Source organism: Pteropus alecto, unplaced genomic scaffold, assembly GCF_000325575.1.
Source record: "Pteropus alecto unplaced genomic scaffold, ASM32557v1 scaffold234, whole genome shotgun sequence".
In the NCBI taxonomy this organism is placed as follows: Eukaryota; Metazoa; Chordata; class Mammalia; order Chiroptera; family Pteropodidae; genus Pteropus; species Pteropus alecto.
Window position 1 is genome coordinate 76,700 of NW_006435780.1, and position 24,244 is coordinate 100,943.

Sequence of the window (24,244 nt, forward strand, 5' to 3'; positions counted from 1 at the left end):
TGCTGCAATAATGGATAAACAGCAAACTTTTAGTGAGTGATTATTTTGTGTCCCTTACAACAGTCCAGATAGGGATGTTGAGGATCAAAGAAGTTAAGCACTCGCCCAGACTCACACAGCCAATAAGAGACAGAACCAGGATACAAACCCAGCTTTTCTCATTATGATACACCTGCTTGTCTATATTTCCTGTGTATTTCTTAATGTTTATTGAGCACTTATAATGTACTAGGCGTTACTCTAAATTCTTCACACAGATTATCTCATTTAATCCTCACAAGAATTTTCTGAGATAGGAACCATTGCTATCTTTATGTTACCAGTGGGGAAACCAAGGTAAAAAGAGGACACTTTCTATCTCAGGTCTCAGGGCTAGAAAGTAGCAAAGCTAGGATTAGAACAAAGGCTGCTCAACTTCAGAACCTGCATCCGTAAGCACTGCACTATAGAATTCTCACTCTTACTCATTTCAAATCTATCTCCAGTGGCTTTCTAAAAGAATCATTGCAAAGCTCCCATATTTTAAAACTGCATGTCTGGAAGGATATATGCCAAGCTGTATTTGTTATTATTGTTGTTGTTATAAAAACTACATGTATTTTTTAAAAGATGAACAAATTCCTAATTTAAAAAAAATTTAAAAATCATGCCTGGAATTATTGCTTTATTGTGGCAGCTTCCAGGGGCCTCCAGTGTGGACCACGGAAGTTCTCAAAAACCAGTTGATACTGATTCTTCAAACATGACATTAGCTGAATTAAAATGCATTTAAAAAGCACCTCTGCAAGCATGCTTTTTGATGACTGCCTTAGAGGCAGTAGTCATAATGGTTAAAAGCAGATACTTAGGAATTAGACTGACCTGTGTTTGACTGCTGTATTTGGCACTTACAAGCTGAGTGACTTTAGGCAAGTTACAGTAATTCTCCTAAGCCTCAGTTACCTAACCTGTAAATTGACAGTAACATCTTTCTCCTAAGGTTGTGATGTTAGATAATATAGTGAACAATATAACCCACATAAGTACTCAACAATACATATCCATTGTTATTAGCAATAACAGGCGACAAAAGTTTTTGTTTGTTTGTTTTTGTTTTGTTTTGTTTAATGTTTTGCAGTTCCATTTTTAACCAAAAGAGTTTCAAGAGTCTCAGAAGAGGTGTATTTCATTTTCCTTTTTAAAGCCACTTTCCGCTTTCCTCTGGCAGGTTTTCAGAGTCAAATTTCCAATATTCTTGTCTTTGTTTCTTTCTCTCTGACTCTCCAAATTAACTATATCTATAGTTTGAAACATTTGTTCCTTTTATTCGCTCTTTCATTCATCCACCCAATGACCATTTTTAAAGCACGTAATTTATGCAACGCACCGACGCTATGAAGATCTTAAAAATTAATTAGACACAGACCTTGGCCTAAAGAAGCTCAGTCTTTTTTAGCAAATAAAAATAGCAAGTTAAATTAGAATCTCATATAAATAACGAGTCATTTGTTAGCATACTTACATCCCCCGCAATGGGACACCGCGGAGGGAAGGGACTATAATGCAATATAAAGGACGAACAAAGAGATTCCTTAGATATTCTGCCTAAATTTTGATTAGACTGGTTTAGGAAGAACTGCATGACTAATAGTACTTGTCCTAGAGGGCGAAATACACACGGTATTTCCAGATTGAAGGGCTAAACTATGCGAACCGAAATTCATCCGCCAGCTTTGCCACCCGTGGCCGCTGGATGCCGCCATAGACGCATTTGCTGAAACCATAGACAAAGCGGCGTCCTAATCGCCTAGAGAGGCTTTTCTCCGAGCCGCTCTTGCTCCTCCTTGGATCATCCCCTGGAATAGACGTAACGCGCGAATGAGTGGAGAAGGTCTCACGAGAGTGAAAGGAAATCTCGCGATTTTAAAAATTTATTTATTTTTACCTAGCAACTGAAAACAGTCAGTTACTCCAAGTAGAATCTCTAAAGTGACCTGACCTGAAATTGGAGTGAGACCCCAGCCCTAGGCTGGGGTTCTTTCCATACAGAGGAGACGGATTCAGAGGGGCTGCAGGTAATTCGCACTCAACATAGCAGAAAGAGAACTTCCTTTCTGCCTCCCAAGAAGAATTTAAGGGGACTCCCCTTCCCTCCTTTCCATCCCCCACTCCAATCTCTTCTCACCTCCATGACAACTGTTCCTTCTCCCTTTCCTTCACGCTGCCACCAACCATCCTGCTTTTTTAACTTCCCAAGAAACTTAAGAGGAATCCGACCTGCAAGACGGGGGCGGAGGTGGAGATGGGGTGATGCTTTCGGGATTATTGGATGAGACTGAGAGACTGGAGTTTACCCTCTCTTCTGTAAACGTGGTAACCCCAGAGACAGAACTCTTTCTAGAGCCTTTACAGCCTTCCCTGAGAAACCCCAACAACCTTGGGAAAACTGAGGGAACCTAAGGAGAGAGACGCCATCTACAGACGAATACTGTTCTGCTGGCGCGCGTGTACGTTAACAGCTTTGGGGCGCTGGTGCAGAAGTTAGCTGTCGTTTCCCTCCATGATTCCCTTCCCTCCTTCCTCAGCGAGTCTGTCAACAGTTCCTAAATAAGGGCTGCAGCAAAATGATGTAACTGCTTGACCTCGGGCCAAGAAGCCTTAAAGGGAAGTTTGAATGGGAGAGAAGTTTTCATGTAAAACTGGTCTCTTGGGTGAGAAAGAGGACCAATGCTGGTTTTGAATCGCACCTCTCCATAGAGTGCTTAATGTCCTGTGATATGAGCTATGTAATGTTATGTCCTTTTGCTTAGACCAAGATTGTTGAAAACCAGACATACGATGAGCGTCTAGAGGTAAACGACCCTGAAGAGATTGCAAGCATTTATACTCCAACCCCAAGACACAGAGGTAAGAGAAATGAAGAGGAAAGCAGAAAAATGGTTCTCAGAAAAAAGGTCAGGATGGATTCATGATTGTAATAGCAAATGTTGGCTTTCAGAGTCAAGTTACTTCACTTGCTATAGTTTCTGTTTTCTAACTAGTTAAGGGGGAAGAAAACACAGCTACTCAGGTTGCAGGATCTTCCTCTTTCTTGATAGGTGTTTCCTAAAACACTTCATGATACTGCTCTGCTCACAATCTGCCAGGGGTTCTTTTTTTTTTTTTTTTTTAACTTATCGAAACTGTTCTGCTCAGTTTTGAAAATGCTTTTGAATGCACACTATGTGTCAGCCTTATGCTTGGCACTATGTGTACAGTATTAAAAGAGATATCGATCCTGCCATCCTGATGGTGGTAATCATGAGAGACAGATGACAGATGAATAGACAGACATAATTACAAATGTGGTAAGTGCATTGATACAGGCCAAGAGTTTGACGTTATGACTAATGATGGTGAGGAGTGGGATCTACTTTTGGTAGAGTGGTCAGGGAAGACTAAGGAGGTGACATCTGAGATTGAAAGATGAGAAGGATCCAGACATAGAGGAAAAGTAGAACAGTAAAAGGGAATAGCAAGTGAAATGTAGAGAGGCCCTAAGGCCAGAAAGAAGTTGGATTAGTTTGAGGACTTGAAAGAGACTAGTACATGATAGGAGGGGGTGATATCAGAGTAGGCAGGCAGGAGGTAGGCAGGCAGAGGAAGGCAGGAAGCATAACAAGCAGAGCTTTAAAGGCTGTGCTGCTGTTACTTGTGGAATGAACTGAAAGGTGCAAAGATGAAAGGGAACCAGTTGGAAGGACTTGCAATCGGTGAGCTGAGGTGATAGTGGCTTGGATGTGGTAAGGAAGTTGAGACTAGAGAGAAGAATCACTAAGACTTGCTCATGGGTTGGATATGGCTATAGAGTTAGGAATCAAGGATGACGTCCAGGTTTGTTTGTTGTAAATATATTTAACATAAAATTTACTTTTTTAAGTGTACAATTGAGTGACATTAAATAAATTCATATCATTGTGTAACTATCTCTACTATTTCCAGAACTTTTTCATCCTCCTCAACAGAAACTGTACCCATTAATTCCTCATCCCTCTCTACCCCCCAGCCCATATTCTATTCTGTTCTGTTCTATTCTATGCTATGCTATTCTACTTTGTCTCTATAAATTTACCTATTCTAGGTATTGCATAAGTGGAATCATACAATATTTGCCCTTTTGTATCTGGCTTATTTTATTTAGCATAAGGTTTTCAAAGTTCATCTATTCTGTAGCACGTGTTAGATTTTTCTTTCTTTTCTTGGCTAAATAGTATTCTGTTGTATGTATAACCAACCACATTTGTTTATCCATTCATCTGTTGATAGACACTTGGGTATTTCCACCTCTTGGCTGTTGTGAATATGCTACTATGAACATTGGTGTCCAAGTATCTGTTTGACCCCTTGCTTTCAATCTTTTAGGGAGAGAGAGGGAGAGGGAAAGGGGAGAGGGGAGAGGGGAGAGGGAGAGGGATATATATATGTATATATATGTATGTATATGTGTATGTATTTTATATATATGTGGGTATGTATACACACACACACACACGTGTGGGTGTGTGTGTGCGTGCACGCGCATGCCTGGACACCCAGGTTTTTGAGTCGAGCATGTTTTTAATCTTGCCAACTGTGGACATGATAATTTGTTTTCAGTTTGGGCAATTTAGTAGGCCGAAAAATGGGGTTTAATTGGCATTTATTTGATTTAGAAATCATGCCAATTAATATCCTACCTCTGGTTATGCTTTTGGAATATTTCTAGTTAATTGTTCAGAATATTTTTATTGCTGTTATCTTACGGGCACTGATTCAGACTTATATATGTGACTATAATTTGTCAGGAGCTGGGTCAGTTCCTTCCATCTAAGGTTTTTTTTATTTGATCCTTACAACAGTCCTGAGTGAGAAATATTACTGAACTCATTTAGAGGTGGAAATACTGAGACTCAAAGAGGTTAAGTCATTATGTCCAAGTGGTACAGTTGTTTTTCAAACTCAGCCTTCTGACTATAAATCCAGCACTCTTTTTCACTTTACTAATTACTAACCTCATTTTACCATTGCATAAACTAAGGGATGATTTTATGCTATTTATGTAATGGCAGATAATCAATTAATATAATGTCCAACCAAATACCTTAAGTATAGTAATGCTTAGTAAACATATGTTGAATCGAATTGACAGAGCCATGGTATTCATATAAACCCTGTTCCACAAACAGAGCATAAAATATAAACTAATAATATTTGTCTTTAAAAATCATTTTAACAATAACCTAAAGGGAAAACTTTTCTTCTAAGGACTTCCTCATTCTGCCCATCCTCCTAACGAGACTATGGCTGATAACAGCAGTGATGAATATGAAGAGGAAAATAATAAGGTGTAGTATAACCCACAGCTTCTTGTGGAATTTCTGCTTTGATTTTTTAGTAGTTATTTTGAGATGACACCAGTTCAGTAGTAAACACTTCTTGAATACTCACCTCCAGGGGTCGGGTGCCTTTGAGCTCATGGAGGACAATCAGGAAGAAAGAGCCTTAAGATTTTGATTGTTCCTTCAGGAATAAAGCCCACTATTACAGCCGACTTTTTGGTGAGGAATTCCCTACAATGTAGGCCAGTGTTTTGCAAATTTTACTGGTCATAAAAATTAACTGGGGGGTACTTAATTTTTAAAAATGAAGATTCCTAGCCCCCACCTAGAACTACTGAATCAGAGTCTTGGAGGTAAAAGCTTGGGAATTTATATTTTTGGCAAGCGCTCCAGGTAAGTCTCATAATAAAGCAAGTCTGGAATTGTTTAGGCATTTGTTTAGGCATTTGTTCATTGTCAGCACTTGTGGTACTGCCAAATATTTTGTGAAAGAGACTTTAATTTTGAAGTCTTAAGACCCAGATTTCACTTTATTGTTATTCTGTGAACCTAGACAATCACCCTATTTCTGAAGGAAAGATGGAAAGATGCCTATAGTTCTAGCCAAATAGGAACTTGAAGTTGCACATGTGCTCTGCTTAGCAGCCATTGTGTTCAGCCTTAGCACATCGTCCAATGTTATTAGTTATCCTTCACTAACAAGTTTTGAAAACTCAGGTGAAGAAGGATATTTAAAGTAATGCAGAAAGCTGTAGTAATGCAGACTGTCATGAAAAGCCTAAGGTAGCCTCACTTTACGACTACTGTGCTGTTTTAACGTCTAACCCACAAAGTAAATTTTTAGGCATTTGTCTGTAGTATATAAAGTCCTCTGTCTTTAGATCAGGGATTTTGCAAAGCACAACTTTGAAGGAGCAGACAAAAGAAAAGTAAACAATTTTCCTAAATTGATCTCTTGATTTTGTATATTCTTCCTAAATTTTTCTAGTCTTCATCATGATGTGGTCAATATTCAAGGCTCATTTATGTTTCTAATTTAGTATGCACCCAGAATCAGCAAAAAGAATCCATTTTTGAATAATCTTTAAATTGACAATAATCTTAAAAACATCCCTTTGTCAAACTTCCATGTGAATGAGGGTAATTTTGGCAGGTTTTGAATTAGGGAAGAATACTACAGAAGATTTTTATCAATTGTATACCAATAAGGCTTAGTTACTGAATAAATTCTGCAACTGTATGTCATATGTCACACATATTACAGATTAGTTAAAATATAATTTTTACTAGGTATAATAAATTTGTGTTATGCTTAGAGGAAAATGTGACCGAAAGCAATGTTCGATGTCCTGCAGTGTGTTACAATTTTATGTGCCAATAGCTGCTTTACTGTAAAAGAAATGTTAAATAATTTTAAAAACTAGAATCAATTATCTGTTAACCTCAATCTAAGCTATATGGCATATGGAAACTAAGCCATCAAAACCTATCTTTAAAGGGGGTCAATTGGTCATCCCTTAGGTCCTAAGTGAGGGCATGCCACAGGCTCCAGGCCACAGAAGCAAAGATATGGACCCCGTCCCAACTGCTCCTGCAAGTCCCAAGCGTCACCAGACTCCTCATGGACTTGAGAGGGTGGGATGGTACATAGAGAATCAGAAGCTCAGAAAGGTAGGTTGTAATGCTAGTAATAGAAGACTCTCTTATCTTGGGATATAATGTGTACTCATTGCATTTAAAAACCTATGGAGAAAGGGAAATATGAATTGGTCAGATACTCACTGAAAAGAATGGAAATAGAAAACCCATAGTCTCTGGAAGTGCTGGTTAGAATTCAGGTATGGAGCTAATTATGAACAAGTAGCTTACTCTAGGCAGTCTTGCAAATTCGAAACTAGATTTCCTCCATGTGATCTTTGTGAGTATTAAGATCCCCTAAAGCTTGTCTTCCCTACTTCATCTTCCCATATTTCATCCCAAAATAACTATTTAGAGTTGCCTTTCTCCAAAAGTCCCTCAGTTTTAGAGTTGAAGCCAACTGGATAGTTTATGCAGAGTTCTCAGGATCTCCTAAGTAATAGGTAAAATAGGTACATATTGGATAAAATTTATATCAAGTTGAGAAATAGAATATAGTTATAGAAAATGGGGACGCGGTATATAGCTAATCAGAAGCAGAAATAGGTTCTCGAGGCCCTCCGGGGGAGTGCTACTTTCTCTTTCTGGTGATGTGGTACCAGGTGAGAGGGTATTGGTTAGAGCACTAGGAGAGTACTGGGCATAGATATACTAAATTTCTCTTTATATGGACCTTTCTGTGCCTATCCTGCCCTATCGGAGGAGAAAAAGAAGAACTCACAGGTAACACCTCAAAGGGGCTTTAGCGAAAATGATGATGATGACGATGACGATGATGATGACGATGATGATGATGACGATGATGACTCATCTGAAACTGATTCTGATGAAGATGATGATGAAGCGCATGGAGCCCCTCTGGAAGGGTGAGGAAAGCCCCTCTGACAAGAAGGAAAGCACCTTCAAAACACTGGACAGGGAAGAGAGCTGTTAAAAGTGAAATCCCAGCATCTCTTTTGATCACCTCTATTTAGGATTTTCAGATGTCTCAGAAACCAACGTAATGAGTTTTCATTCTTTTCTGGTCCCACTGCCTCATTGAATCCTATGATGTCACTTGTATACTTGAAACATTTGTGGGCTCAGGGATTTCACAAGGATTTTCTGAGTAAATCTAAAAGATGGCCCCCGACTTCAGGGAGTTCACATTCTGGGAAAAAGAAAATAAATTTATATACATATCAAAGCATTTCTATTTAGCAAGGAAAATATATATGCATTTACTTTAAAATCTAAGTATTTCTATTTTAAGCTCATATTCTTTTTGGACAAGCAGAGAAAGGGCGCTTCAGGAGCCCCACATTGAGACAAAATGTTCCTGAATGACGCTTAAGTAAAAATTCTCCTCACCCTGTTCTGGGCCCTGGTGTTAGATTAATCATGTCTCACCCCTATAGGTTTTAATCAAAGTGTATTCTAAGGCACCTCCATTTAAAATACAATTACTAGTTAAATAAATGATGGTGTAGCCAATCAGAATTCTATCTAGCCATTGAAAAATATGAGGCAGCACTCTGCACTGGTAAAGAACAATCTCCAAAAGATAAATGTTAAATTTTTAAAAGGTATGGAAGAATTTATGCTTTGCTCCCATGTGTATAAAGCAGATATTTCATAGACCATTTCTAGGATACACTAGAAAATAATAATAGTGATTATTTTGGGGAGGGGAACTTGGTGGCAAGGGGACAGATGGACGAGAGACAGGACTTTTCAGTGTATACATTTTGTACCTTTTATTTTGTATCTATACATTCATCATTTATTAAATAAACTAATAAAAATAAAAATAGTCACTTTTGGATTATCCACCTATTGGTAGACACTAAGTAAATTAGGCAAATGTTGAATACCAGACTGACTTTTCATGCTTCCCTATTTACTTTATGATCATATCATGCTTCCATAAATTATAATCAGGGGAAATGTAAACTTTCAGTCATTAATCTGTTTCATTCTTTGTTAAACAACTCTCCCTAGAACAACCTTATTAATAACTTTCCAAGTCACTTATACACTCTGCCAATGTTCATTACATTTTACTTAATTATAATTGATGTGCCCTTTTTTACTGTATGCATTTCATATATCACTACAAGTATTTTTTTACTAACTATATAATATTCAACTTGACATATCTAACCATTACTCAGATGTTGGATATTTTGTTTCTAACTTTTTACTTTTATAAATAACACCAAAAAACATCATTGTGAAAATTCCTGTTTTCCTTGAGGCAGACCGTTTTAATGCCATAAATTAAAACCTCATTACATCTTTTCTCTTCATCCCTGTCATTCAAAAAAAGGGAAAACAATTTCTGCTACGTTCTAAAAATGCAAGAATTATGTTTTCGATTTTCTACAGCACTGTTCTTTATTGTCAGAGATAACTGAGAGTTAATTATAATAAATTTCGAAGTTACCTTGCAAACCATGCAGGAAAGGCAGAAACTAGGTAACAGAGTCACATGCCCTGTGGTCAGAGTAACACACAGGCTGAAGCAGGGCTCAGTGACAGCCACTCTTCTCTGGCCACTCGGAGTCACATTTAAATTTCCCTAGGGCCTATGATCCTGCAGATTATGAGCATTTGCCAGTTTCTGCCGAGATTAAGGAACTCTTCCAGTATATCAGTCGGTAAGTGTTAGGACTTCCCACCATAAGCCTCAGACCCTACCTTGCCCTTTCCTACCTCTAGTCCAAAACAGGGCCATTCTCCTTAGATTTTAAAGTAAATTTCTCTGTCTCCACTTTCCCTTGGCAATATCTCCTAGGTATACACCTCAGTTGATTGACCTGGACCACAAACTGAAACCTTTTATTCCTGATTTTATCCCAGCTGTTGGGGATATTGATGCATTCTTAAAGGTACAGTCAGAATATCCTAAAAATGACTCCTTAGATGTTTTCTTCTGACCCTTCTGTTACTCAAGCAGTTCCACTCATTACCTTGACTAGCGTTGGCTAACTTGATATATATTCTTCATTTCATTAGAGTCCTTAACCTTGTTCTCTACTCCATATTATATTCATTGCTATTAGGTAATACTTGATTATCTCATTATAGGTTAAAAATTTGTCATATATCTGCCTCCTAATTATCCATGACTTCAGCTTTATATTTACGGTCCCATAGATCACATATGTTTTTGTAAATAGGATTTAAGTACAGTATTAATACTATTAATAATGATGAACCAGAAGAGTTCTTCCTCTTCAGCTCATTGGAAACAACATATGTGGCTTTTTTATGTCCCTGTCGTTTTTTTTCTGTTTTCTTACTTTTCTCCTAACCAGGTCCCACGTCCTGATGGAAAGCCTGACAACCTTGGCCTGTTGGTATTGGACGAACCTTCTACCAAGCAGTCAGACCCTACAGTGCTTTCACTCTGGTTAACAGAGAATTCCAAACAGCACAGCGTCACAGTAAGACACTAGCTGGAGAGGGCCAGAGCAAGGGCCTTGCTGGTATTTGCACAGTTGACTTACTGCCTATTAAAAGGGGTGGCTTTGGTTTCAGGACAGCCTGATCTTTTAAATAATAATTTTATTAAGATACAATTTACCTACCATAAAATTTGCTCTTTTAACTGTGGTAAGTAGCCTTCTGCTATAGACTTAAGGGGTGAATACCCTGTAATCCCCATCCCGTGCTCTCATTCTGTGGTTTTGGTCTCTGTTTAATTGCACACAAGTAATACTACTGGGTAAACCAGGTGTGAATGTGGTTACACTGTTTAGTGTGAAAGGAAAATTGTGAAAGAACGTATATAAAAGATACAGTGGCATAAAAGAAATGCAGAGTTGAAAGCTGAATTTCAAGGGCTGTTAGACTTGGCATGTTGTGAGTGTGTTTGATAAGCTTCTCATCCTTGCATAGATGCAGTGTTCTTAGCCTTAGTGTAAAACCTTGGTTTATTGGTTTCAGCCTAGTGTGGCAAATAGATCTTACAGGACAAAGCATTATGTTGGTAGCTGGTAATGGAACAGTGCTAGTCTAGCTTTGTCTTTATAAATAAGAGAAATGGGCTTAGCCATGGAGGTTAAAACTATCTGGTTATCCCTATATTAACGCGAGCTGGGACTTGGATACACATGGTTGTATTTGATATTTAATGATCTCCCAGACTTTCCAGTCCAGGAACTTTTTGACAAACCTTTGTCCTTGTTTGACGGGTTTTGCTGTTGGGTTTTCATGTTTGTTTTTGTGGATATTTGCCTCATTCCATTCCTGAGCTTTGCAGGTAGACGGATATGGTTCAAAACTATGTTTTAAGGTGTTTCTTGTAGTGGAGTCATTGGTTTGCAGTAATAAGTCACTTTTTCCCACTAAAGTGTGACTAAAATGAAACAAGTTATTAGAAGAATTCTTTAATCGGAAGTTTTAGCTTTGCATTTCATAGCTCTATTTCCTGAAAATAACTTGGAATTGCTCCTAAGTTGTCCATCTACTGCTTTGATTCTTTAGATCTCACCCATTCTTTCACTTTAAGAGAAAACAAGAAACAAGTAATTGTTACAGAGCTCTCTGTATTTTGCAGCTACCCTTTTGTAAGAAGCACTTTTCCCAAATAAAACAATTAAAAAAACTAAATTTTACAATTCAGTGATTTTTTAGTATATTCACAGAGTTGTGCAACCATCACCATCTAACATTTTCATCATTCCAAAAAGAAACCCCATACCCATTAGTAGTCATTCCTCATTCCCCCCGCTCCTAGACCCTGTTAACTACTTCACTTCTTTTTTGTAGGTGAATAATATTCCACTGTATGGATACACCACATTTTATTTATCCATTCACCATTTGTTTCTGCTTTTATTAGTTATGCTGCCATGAACATGTACAAATTTTTGCATGGACATATATTGTTATTTCTCTTGGATATATATGTAGGAGTGGAATTGCTGAGCTATGTGGTAACAGTTTAACATTTTGAGGAACTGCCAAACTGTTTTCTCAAGTGGCTGAACCATTTACAATCCCACTGGTGACTGAATGAGAGTTTCAATTTCTCCGAATCCTCATCAGCACTTATTATTGTCTTTTTAATTCTAGCCATCCTAGTAGGTATGAAATGGTATCTCATTGTGGTCAGTTCTGTACTATTGATCTGCCCCTTTCCCATGGCTCTGGAAAATTTTATCAGGATTTCCTATAATCTTCATTTGGCTGCTGTCAAGCTTCCCTTTTCGTCAACTACCTTGTATACGAAATAGCAGCATATGATGAGGCTCTGTAGAAATAAGAGAGCTACTTCAGTGCTATCAGCCAGGCTTTCCCCTTGTTTTTCTAGCAACATATGAAAGTAAAGAGCCTGGAAGATGCAGAAAAGAATCCAAAAGCCATTGACACATGGATTGAGAGCATCTCTGAGTTACATCGTTCTAAGCCCCCTGCGACTGTGCACTATACCAGGTAAAAAATAACCACATTCTTCACCACAGTAACCCATGGTAACCTTCATGACCTGTGAACCCATTGCTTCTGCCCAAAGGCTAGAGACATACTTGATCAACCTGAGGTCCTGTGGATCCCGGCAGCTACTGGCTAAGATTATAGACATAAAGATTATAATTTCTCTGCTATTACTTAGCCAGACCCTGGATAAGTTCGCTCTGCTGTCTGTGTTCTTCTGAAATCCTGATGTGTCAGACTGAGATCTGTCTTTCATCCCAAATATCCTGATCTAGAGGTTGCTGATGTTACTTGCCCATATTTTTTGTTTATATTTACTCTATATTTTTAGGCCTATGCCTGATATTGACACACTGATGCAGGAATGGTCCCCAGAGTTTGAGGAGCTTTTGGGAAAGGTGAGTGGACTGTAGCAGAAGCTAAGTAAGTATGGCATTTCCTCTAAGGCCCAGTGTTTTCTCTTTCTATATTATTATCATTATTAACTTATTAATTGAAGTATAATATAGAATCATAAATGTATACATATTGATTAATTTTCCCCAGACGAACACGTCTGTGTAAATCAACACATTAGATCAAAAAACAGAACATAACTTGCATCCTAGATGCCTCTGCATGCTCCCACCTCCCAACATATCCCCCATCCCTATTTCTAACATCATAGACTAGGTTTGCCTATTTTGTATTTTATCGAAATGTAATTGTACTCTTTTGTGTCTTCTTTCTTTTGCTTATCGATATTGTTCATCCATTTGGATATTTATCCATATTGTTTCGTACATTGTGGTTGTACATTTGTTCTCATTACTGTATGGTGTTCCATTGTTTGAATATGTGACTGTTTATCCATTCTATGGTAGCCATTTGGGTTCCAGTTTGGTGTTATTACAAATTCCTATGTAATATTACTATAATATTTCTATGAACATTCTAACTAATGATTTTAGTGAACATGTATACTTCCTATATTATTACTTTGGACTCCATCTTTTCCACAGAGAGATTTATGCTAGTCTAAGAAGCCGCTGTCCCATTCATAATTACCCCAGATTAAAAAAATAATAATTTTAATAATGAATTGGTAAGATTTCTTTTGAAAACAAATTAGAAAACTTTAATGAAGGGTAAACACAAGATCTTAGTGAATGAGGAGTCAAGCCATGTTTCTAGGTGGGAGCATTCGATCTCTTAGTACCATTAATCCTCCCCAGTTATTGTGTAAGTGTAATGCCATTTCATTTAGGATTTTAACTGCCTTTTATTTTTAGAAATTAAAAATTTGGTAATAAAGTTTATCTGAATCAATTTTTAAGACTAATCATGAAAATTTTCAGAGAAAATAATGGAAGATATGCCCTATCAGACATAAGAAACACATTTTAAAATCATAGTAAATAAAACAGTAATATATTAGTATAGGACTAGAAATGGAAATATATCAGCAGCACATAACAATACAAAAGTGAACCCATACATATGTGGGATTTGATCTGTAAGAAAGGTAGTATTTTAAATGATTGGGTTATGATGAGATAATTAACTAGACATTTGAAAAAATTTAAATTAGGTCTATGCCGCAACCATATGAATGTGTGAATTTCAAATGAATTAAAGAGTTAATGTAAAATAAAGCTACCTAGTTCTATTTGGAGTTCTGTACAAGATGGCAGCGTAGGTTAATGTTGTGCTTGCCTCCTCTCACGACCACATCAAAATTACAACTAAACTACAGAACCACCATCACTATAGTCGCCTGAAGGCTAGCTGAACAGAACTCCTACAATTGGGGCCACCTTGAGACTGGTAGGAGAGACGGAGATGCAGGATGGGCTGGTCCTCATACCTGGCCATGGTGGTTGAGAATCGGGAGGGATATCTCAGCTGCAGAGGTCCCCCTGAAGGTGTGAGGGGTCCTGGCCCCATACTGGGCTCCCAAGCCCAGGGTTTCAGTGCCAGGAAGAGAAATCCCCACAACCTCTAGTTGTGAACACCAATAGAGATTGTGGCTGAGTTAGATGGAGGGCATCTGAAGTCACAGACATTCCTCTTAAGCGGGCCGTGCATGGACTTACTCACCATTGGAATCACTTGATCTGAGCTCCAGCACTGGAGCAGCTGCTTAAAGAGTGCCAAGGATATACTGGGAGGAACTATATTGTCTAGTTCCAGGGCGAGGACTGGAGGGACAGCTTTCCTCCAGACAAAAGTGCTGGCAGAATCCATTCTTTCTTTGTTGAGCCCTACCTCTTCCCAGCGTGCAGATGCAGGTGTCACCATATATGAGTCTCCATCAACCTGGCTTACACTGGTTGCCCTGCCCTGGTGATTCCCTGAGATCTTGCTTCACACAACTTGCAGGGCCCACCCAAGCTGCCTATGTTTCAGAAAAAATGAGACCGGCAAGAAATGAAGCACTACTCCGAGAGCTGGAGAACTCAGGTTTATTATGCCAGTGGTCCCAGAAGAGCTAGCGCTCTGAAGATCTGGGCCCCACACTCAGGGGTAACTTTACTTTTATAGGGCTTATCCACGAACAAGCAAAGGGGATACATCTGTTATCTAGACAGAACAAGCAAAAGGGAGGGTGATGGCCTATGCAGCAAGCATGTCTACAGAAGCAGAACAAAGAGATGATTACAAAGTTAGCCATTTAAGTGGAAAATTCATCTTCACCTCTAGTGGCTTTTCCATACAAATGGCCTATCTTGGCTCACTCTGCAGACTTTGCTAAAATCTCTCAGAGGTTCACAAAACCCAAACAAGCAGCATCTGGCCTCAGCATGCCCTGTTCCTCTTGCCAAGCAACCTAAAGCCTGGCACTACTGACAGCTGGCCTTGGTTTGTGGCTTGCCCTCTCGAGGCACTTCTAAACTCAGCACCTGGTAGCCATCTGTGGATTGCTTGATAATTCTTGATAGGTGGCCCCAGGCAGTATACAGGCTGCCACTGAACCTGGCCTGCAGGAAGGCCCCTCCCAAGAGGCGCTGGAGCTGGCATGCCTGGTGGCCAGCCTCTGACCAAGCTGGAGCACCACTGGGGCTGCATCTGAGGACAACATACATGAAGGACAGACTGGGCAGCCATCAGAGGCCAGCTACGCGAATCTTGTTCTGTAGAGATACCCCTCACTGGCCAGTCTTCACAACCAATCAGACCAAGGGTCAATCTCTCCCATTGATGTGCAAACAGCAATCAAATCTCAACTATAACAGGAGGGCACACACAACGCATACAGGGACACACCTGGAGCACCTAGCTTAAGTGACGAGGAATGACTGCACCACTGGGCCTGAAAGAACACCTGCTACATAAGGCCCCTCTCCTAAGAGCGGGAGACACAGCAGTCTTACCTAATACATAGAAACAAACACAGGGAGGCAGCCATAATGGGGAGACAAACAAACATGTCCCAAATGAAAGAATAGAACAAAACTCCAGAAAAAGAGCTATACAAAATGGAGACAAGCAATCTACCAGATGCAAAGTTCAAAACACTTGTTATAAGGATGCTCAATGAACTTAGGGGAAAAGTAGATGAACTCAGAATTTCAACAGAGAAAACATAAAAATGGAGATAGAAAACATAAAAAAGAATGAGTTAGAAATGAAGACTACAATAATGAAGACTACATTAGAAGGAATCAATAGTAGATTAGATGAAACAAGATCAAATCAGTGATTTAGTAGATATGGTAGCAGAAACACCCAATCAGAATAGCAACAAGAAAAAAGAATTTAAAAAGTGAGGATAGTTTAAGGGGCCTCTGGGACAATATCAAATGAACCAACATTCCATCATAGGGGTACCAGAAGGAGAGAGAGCACAAGGAATTGCAAGAAATGATGGAAAACTTCTCTACCTTGATAAAGGAAATAGATATACAAACAAGCCCAGGAAGTCCAAAGAGCCCCAACAGGATGAACCCAAAGAGACTCACACCAAGACACATTTTAATTAAAATGCCAAAGGTTAAAGGCAGAGACCCTTAAAAGCAGCAAGAGAAAAGCAGTTAGTTATATACAAGGGAGCTCTCATATGACTGTCAGCTGATATCTCAAAAGAGACTTTGCAGGCCAGAAGAGATTGGCAAGAAATATTCAAAGTGATGAAAAGCAAGGACCTATAACTAAGATTACCCCGCAAAGTTATCATTCAGGATCAAAAGACAGATAAAGAGCTTCTCAGACAAGAAAAAGCTAATGAGTCATCAACACCAAACCAGTATTACATGAAATGTCAACGAGACTTCTTTAAGGAAAAAGAAAACAAAGATTTAAAACTATAAATAATAAAATGGCAATAACTACTTATTTATCACCAATCACTTCAAATGAAAAAGGATTAAGTGCTCCAATTAAAAGACAAGGTGGCTGAATGGATAAGAAAACAAGACCCTTACATATGGTGTTTACAAGAGATTCACTTCAGATTGAAAGACACACACAGACTGAAAGTAAAGAGATGGGGAAAAAAAATCATGAAAATGGAAATGAAATAAAAATATCTGAGGTAGCAATATTTATAGCAGACAAAATAGATTTTAAAACAAAGGCTATAACAAGAGACAAAAGACTTAGTAATTCTGCTTGTGCATATTTATCTGAAGAAACCCAAGGTACTACTTTGAAGGGACATGTGCATCCATATGGTCATAGTGGCATTATTTACAATAGCCAAGATAAGGAGGCAGTGTAGGTATCCATGAATGGATGAATGGATAAAGAGGTGGTACATACATGCAATGGAATATGACTCAGCCATAACCAAAGTCTTGCCATCTGAAACAACATGGATGGACCTAGAGGGTATTGTGTTGAGTAGAGTTAAGTCAGACAGAGAAAGACAAATTCCATATATTTCACTTACATATGGAATCTTTAAAGAACAGAATAAATAAGACAAAAACAAACTCATAGATACAGAGAACATTTTGATGTTTGCCAGATTGAAGAGGGTTTGGGTGGGGTGGGTGACCAATGAGAATAGATTAAGAAGTCCAAATTGAGAATACCAGGCAAAACGGCATAGATGATAGAAGCTTCACTCATCCTCTCTTGCGACCACATCAAAGTTGAGATGGAAACATGGAGCAAACATCAAGCAGAGCCACCTAGGGGTCCAGATTAACAGAAGCCCTACAATTAGGAAATAAATAAGAAATCACTCTGCAACTGTAGAAGATAGGTGGGGGCAAAGATGCGAGGCTGCCCGGTCCCCAGTGGCTGAGTGGGACAGAGGCAATGGCAGCGGCAGCCGGCAGCTGCAAATGCCTCTCAAAGGAGCCATGTACGCAACCGGACTTTCACAGTGACAGACCTGCTCGCTCTGGGCACCATTGCTGGGTCAGCTGCTTGGGGGTCACCAGGGTCTTAGAGGGGGACACTGACTTGTTGGACTGAGGGCTGGAGATGTGGTTTTCCACTTGGTAGAAGTGCTGGCAGAAAGCATTGCTCCTCTGTTGAGTCTTCCCCTCTCCTAATGTGCAGAGGCTATGCTGCCATAGCTGAGACATCATCAAACTGGATAACAGGTCACTATGCCCAGAGGATTTCCTGAAATTGCACCTCCCCAAACTGTTGGCCCCACCCAGGCCACATTCAGTTGTGTCCTCAGCGAGTCCTGTCCACTTACCGAGCAGCGCCAAGATTCACACTGGTAGCAGCTGGATCTCAGTTTCTAGCATGGCTTCTTGAGGCAACTATAAACACAGCTTCTGTGTATTGCTTGCTGGATCTTAACAGGTGGTCCTGGAGGGGCACAGGCTGGGGCTAAACTTGGCCTGCAGCTGAACCCCTTTCCTGACTGCTGCTGGACACCTACTACACAAAGCCACGCTCATAAGACTGGGAGACTTTGGAGCTTTGCTTAGTACACAGAAACAGACACAGAAAGGCAGCCAAAATGAGAAGACAAAGAAGCAGAAACCATGTGAAAGAACAGAACATAGATCAAGGACAGATGGAGTCAAGCAATCTCACCGATGCAGAGTTCAAAACACTGGTTATAAAGATGCTCAATGAAATTAAGAGAAGTATAGATGAACTCAGTGAGAGCTTTAACAAAGAGACTAAAACAAAAACAAAAATGGAAATGGAAATTATAAAAGAGAACCAGTCAGAAATGAAGACAACATTATCCTGAGATGAAGAGTATATTAGAGGGAATCTACAGAGTGGAGGAAGAAGGGGATCAAAATACAAATATAGGGGATGGAGAAGCCAAGGACACTCAACCAGAACAACAAGAAAAAAAGTAACCAAGAATATAATAATAATTTAAGGAGCCTATGGGACAAAATTAAGGGTAACAACATCCATGTCGTAGGGGTACCTGAAGAGGGAGAACAAGAAGTTGAATATATATTCGAAGAAATAATGATTGAAAACTTCCCTAACCTGGTGAAGGAAATAGATATACAAACCCAGGAAGCTCAGAGAGTCCCCCGCAAAACCAGGAGTCCAAAGAGGCCCACACCAAGACACATCATAATTAAAATGCCAAAGGTTAAATACAAAGAGAATCTTAAAAGCAGCAAGAGAAAAGCAATTAGTTACCTAGAAGGCAGCACCCATAAGACTGGCTGATTTCTCAAAAGAAATTTTGCAAGGCAGAAGGACTTGGCACAAAATGTTCAAAGTATTGAAAACTCAGGATCTACAACCAAGAATACTTTATCCAGCAAAACTATCATTTAGAGCCAAAGGACAGATAAAGAGCTTCTCAGACAAAAATAAGCTGAAGGAATTCATCAGTACCAAGCCAGTATTACAGGAATTGTTAGAGGGACTTCTTTAAGAAGAAAAAACATGTATCAAAAACATGAGTAGAGAATGGTAATAACTACATATTTATCAAATACCTCAAATGGGATAGAATTAAGTGTTCCAACCAAAAGATAAGGAAGCTGAATGGATAAGAAAACAAGACCTCTACATATGCTGCCTACAAGAGACTCACTTTAGATTAAAAGACACACAGAGACTAAAAGGAAGAGAATGTAAAAGGATATTGCCTTGATGGACCTAGAAGTTTTGCACTGAAGGAAGTAAATCAGATTGAGAAAGACAAATGCCACCTGATTTCATGTACATGTGGACTCTAAAGAACAAAACAGTAACATCAAAATTGGAAACAAACTCATAAATACAGAGAATATTTTGAGGGCTACTGGACGGGAGGGGTGTTAGGGGACGGTGAAAAAGGGCAAAGAGATTAAGAAGTACAAATGGATAGATACAAAATGGTCATGGAGATATAAAGTGTAGCATAAGGAAAATAGTCAACAATGTTGAAAAATATGTAAGGGGAAGAGGGGTACTTGACTTAATGGGGTGACCACTTCATGAGTTATATAGATCTCTAATCACTATGCTGTATAACTGAAGCTAATATATTATTGTATGCCATGTGTAATTGAAACAAACTCATTGAATTGTATAATGTAAATATGAGCAACTGTCTATTATATTTTAATAAAGGTGGTGAAAAAAAAGAAGTACAAATTGGTAGTTACAAAATAGTCATGGAGATGTAAAGTATATCATAAGGAATGTAAGTCAATAATATTTTAATAATTATGTATGGTGTCAGAGGGTTCTAGTTATGTCAGGGTGATCGCTTTGTAAGTTATATAAATGTGTAAATCACCGTGTTGTACACTTGAAACTAATTTAACATTATATGCCAACTGTAATGGAAAAATAAAAATAGTATTAAAGAATAAAATAAAAAATAAAGTTGTAAGTGAAAAAAAAAGGCAGCTAAGAAAAACTAACTTGAGTTTTTGTATATCCTAATTTGGTTTTCCTCTCATAAAATTGTTTCTGCATGTTCCTTTTTTAAATGGGCAATGAATAACTTTTAGAGAAATAAAAAAAAAAATAAAAGTATACAGGTACAATTTTTAAAAATAGGAGAAATATTTAATACTGTTTGAACGGTTAGGGTTTCTTAGCACAATAAGAAACTAAATAATCATAAAATGTGATAAAATGTGATAGTTACCATACACAAAGTTAAAAAAGTGATGGACTTAGAAAAGTACCTTAAATATATATATTACTATCCAAGCAAATCATATCTAGAAAAGAACACTGAGCAAGAGGATAAACAGCCTTCCTGGCCATCATATTTAAAGTTGTTACACCAGCTCCCCCATGTTCCCCTCCCTCTTTCCCGGCTTTTTCTCCATAATACTTACCGTCTAACATGCTGTATACCTTATTTGTTTTGTTTTTTGTTTCTCCTTACTGAAACATAAGCTCATGAAGACAGATTTTCTTATACGTATTTATTGAGGAATTGTTTTAAAAGCGAAGAATTTGAAAACAACCTCTTTTAAAGCTGTAGCTGAGAGAAAATGCCTGATTAGAGAATTGAATAGATAGGTTGTAGTATATCCATTCAGTGAAAAGCTTTTACAGGGGAGTATTATTTGGCTTTATTTTGCTCTGATACAGGGAAATATCAATGATGTTGTGAAATGAAAAAAGGAAATTACAGAACTATATACACTCCGATTTTTGTAAAAAGAGAACAAAAATTTTTTGAAGAAGCCAGTGGTTTTTAAACTTACAATATAACTTGTAATATTGTAAGATGAGATGTAATATTGAGATGTCTATTTTTCTGGGATTTTTTTTTTTTTGGTATCCAAGAATCTATTAATATTTGGACATAACCTGGTACCAATTTCTTTTTCACAAAACACAGGAAGACAGCATGGCAGTTTATTTTACTTAATAACAGTACATTTTACTTATAAAGTCCTTAGGTTCTGTTAAGTCATCTGCTAATTTAGTAGTTGATTAGTATGGCCAATTCCATTTTACTGATCATAGAAAAAAAAGCATGTTATATTATTTGCTAGGGCTGCCATAACAAGTGTACTCCAGAGTGGGTGGCTTAAACAACAGAAATGTATTTTATTTTCTCATACTTCTAGAAACTAGAAGTCTGAGATCAAGTTGTTGGCAGAGTTGATTTTTTCTAGAACTTCTTGGCCGTCTTCTCCCTCTGTCTTCACATGGTCTTCCCTATGTATGTGTCTGTCTGTGTCTTAATTTCCTTTTTTTATAAGGATACCAGTCATACTGGATTAGGGTCCACCTTAATGACTTCATTTTAACTTAATTATCTCCTTTAAGACTGTATCTCCAAATACAGACACATTCTGAGGTACTAGGGGTTAGAACTTCAACATATAGATTTTGAGGGAACACCACTTAGCAGATAATACATATGTGTTATACTGAGAGCTCTTTTTCTTCTGAGAGAGAGTTCAGCCTTTTGACCTTGGTCCATCCCATGCCCCTCCTAGGTGAGCCTGCCCACAGCAGAGATTGATTGCAGCCTAGCAGAGTACATTGACATGATCTGCGGTAAGCTCTTCCATCCCTTCCTTTCTCTGTCTCTGGATAAACATACTATGGGCTTTTGAAAACGCTTGTTCACCCTGGGTAGTGTCTTGAATTACAGCCTTCACTTTAAGCCAGTTGTGCTGTTGCCAACAGTTGAGGGTGGTGTTTGGGCTTATGGTGTTTGGACTACTTGCCAGGAACTCCCAAAGCCATGGTAACATCTCATCTGGGAGGGGATTGGCTCTCCTAAGCAGAAATGCCCCATAAGTCTTGGATTTTTGTTTGGTTCTGCTCATGGGAGTTTTTGATTTCAGCCATCCTAGACATCCCTATCTACAAGAGTCGGATTCAGTCCCTCCACCTGCTCTTTTCCCTCTACTTGGAATTCAAGAACTCACAGGTAAGACCAGCTCTAGAGATTGACTTAAGTGATAATGAAGATTGCTGCAGTCTCTACTATTCTGAGACAGCTGTGATTGTATCCATGACAATGGAGGATGTCTCTGCTGGGAGTTACCATTACCCTTCTCCATAATAAGAGAGCTGCAGAACATGCGGGGGATGGGGGGGGGAGCTTTTAAAGGAAGGGGAAGTAGAGGAGATGTGAGCCTTAGACGAGGTTAGGTGAGGATCTACAGAGGACACTCATTCTATAGGAGAATCAAGTGGCCTAAGGAATGGAAGCAGGAAGGAAGCAAAAAAAGGGTTCATTTTTGAAGGAGATGGGGCAGATTTTTAGCTGTTTCTCAAAGACAACACCAAGGAATTGTTTTGGAAGTAGGATTGGGAGAAAATTGGAACTTAAGGGTTGTAAAGACGTTAGTTCTTGCTGAAATGTAGCAACAAGCATATCCCAAATAATCCATGTTCCCTCTCCTCTTTCCTCACAGCATTTTAAAGCTCTAGCTGAAGGCAAGAAAGCATTCACCCCTCCATCCAACTCCACCTCCCAAGCTGGAGAGGCAGAGACATTAACCTTCAGCTGAGACACTTCCCAGGTCACTCTGTTTCAAGGCTCAGCTGGCTTTTCTACCCCAGCTGAGAAGGAGAGATGGTTATCAGCCACCTGGCATCCTTGCCTTGACTCAGGGACAGTGCACGTCCTACTACCTTCTGTGCCAGAAAGTACTGCACATCTTCATTAAATAGTTTCTGCTTGTCTCAGATTTCCCTTCCATGGGAATTATGCATTCTACCCACTGTGGAGATTTGAGGTAGAAGAATTGGAATTTCTGGGATCTCAAGATGCTTGGGTTAGGAGGAAAGTTTTAAAAAATGTTCTTTTTGAGATAGCAATGGAATTGTTTTCTTTCTTAAAATTAGTTGGCAAAGATTTTACAAGTAAAATGCTCTTATCTTTCAGATTATCCTGCTGTTCTATAGTATGAAAGAGAAAAGGCAGATTGAGCATAAGGCAGAGAGAAGGAACTTGGCCTAGTAACAGACCTTAAGTAATTAGCAGTTTAAGCAAAACTCAACTTTTTGAAATAAAATCAAATACCAGTCCTCCAAGGTCGGCAGTAGAAGGAGTCATTGTTCTCCTGGAACTTATTTTTCTGGGAGTTTCTCACTAGCTAATGCTGCCTGCCGTACAGGCTACCTGCCTGTCTAGCTCCAGACCTGCCAGGGAGTCTAGCTATTGCAGTAATCCAGGTGAGAGATAATTGTGCCTTGGATTAGGGTGGGAATGGTGGTAGTAGTAGACATGGGCAGATTTGGGTAATATTTTGTAGATTATAGCAGTCAAGCTCTAGTCAGGAAATCAGAAACTATGCTAGTTACTCCTAACACAGGGAGTTAATAATGGGAGATTGGTTACAAAAGGGTTGGAAGGGCTAAAGAAATGAAAGGGAGAATGGAGGGTGCTGAAGGAATGGAGGGTTAAAGGCGTGGCATCCATTGCGGGTGCGGGAAGCAGAAGACGTACTACGGTGGTCTTGCATGGCCGAGGAGGTGACACACAGGCTCTATGCAGACCCTCACCCCCACTACTACAGCACTGAGAGCCATGGCCGCTGCTTCCTTTCTCCCACCTTCTCATATCTTGCTGGTGCCTCCCATCGGCAGAAATTAACAACTGGCAAGGGAATCTGGAAAATCCAGCAGGATAACACGGTATAGTAGGGAGGGAGTGGGGCTGAGAGGCTACAGATAACTAACCAGTACAGGTAGAACCAACAAAACCTGGTGATAGGTTGGACGTTGGGGATGGAAGGAAAGAGATTAAAGATGACTCCCAGGTTTTTAGCTTGAGGGACTGAATGGATAATGAAGCTAAGTACTGATATGGGGTGAAAGTGGAGCAAGAATTGATTGGAGGGAAACATTACATTAAAATGGTACACTGTCAGTCTAATATATACACGATAAACGCATAGATAGAAGAGGATTCATTTCTTACAGAGTCTTAAACCAACTATGATGTTCCCATTATGCTTGAAATTGAAGGAAAGGAACATTTGAGCTCAGGCCTTCCTCTGACACCA

General features: G+C 39.0%; 1 protein-coding gene across 2 annotated transcripts; it reads left to right on the plus strand.

The window, feature by feature from the left end:
- The first annotated feature begins 1,837 nt into the window (after nt 1-1,837).
- Nucleotides 1,838-23,270, plus strand: LOC102880925 (intraflagellar transport protein 46 homolog). Of its 2 annotated transcripts, XM_006911461.3 has the most exons (13): nt 1,839-2,054; nt 2,790-2,886; nt 5,263-5,342; nt 6,858-7,007; nt 7,677-7,840; nt 9,539-9,613; nt 9,751-9,844; nt 10,274-10,402; nt 12,274-12,395; nt 12,727-12,793; nt 21,719-21,779; nt 22,073-22,158; nt 22,649-23,270. In XM_006911461.3, the coding sequence occupies exons 3-13, from the start codon at nt 5,298-5,300 to the stop codon at nt 22,742-22,744; spliced, it is 1,089 nt and encodes a 362-aa protein (XP_006911523.1). In that variant the 5' UTR covers nt 1,839-2,054; nt 2,790-2,886; nt 5,263-5,297; the 3' UTR covers nt 22,745-23,270. The 2 variants fall into 2 exon arrangements, with proteins under 2 accessions (XP_015444508.1, XP_006911523.1); XM_015589022.2 differs by lacking the exon at nt 10,274-10,402 and having other exon boundaries at nt 1,838-2,054.
- The last annotated feature ends 974 nt before the right edge of the window (nt 23,271-24,244 follow it).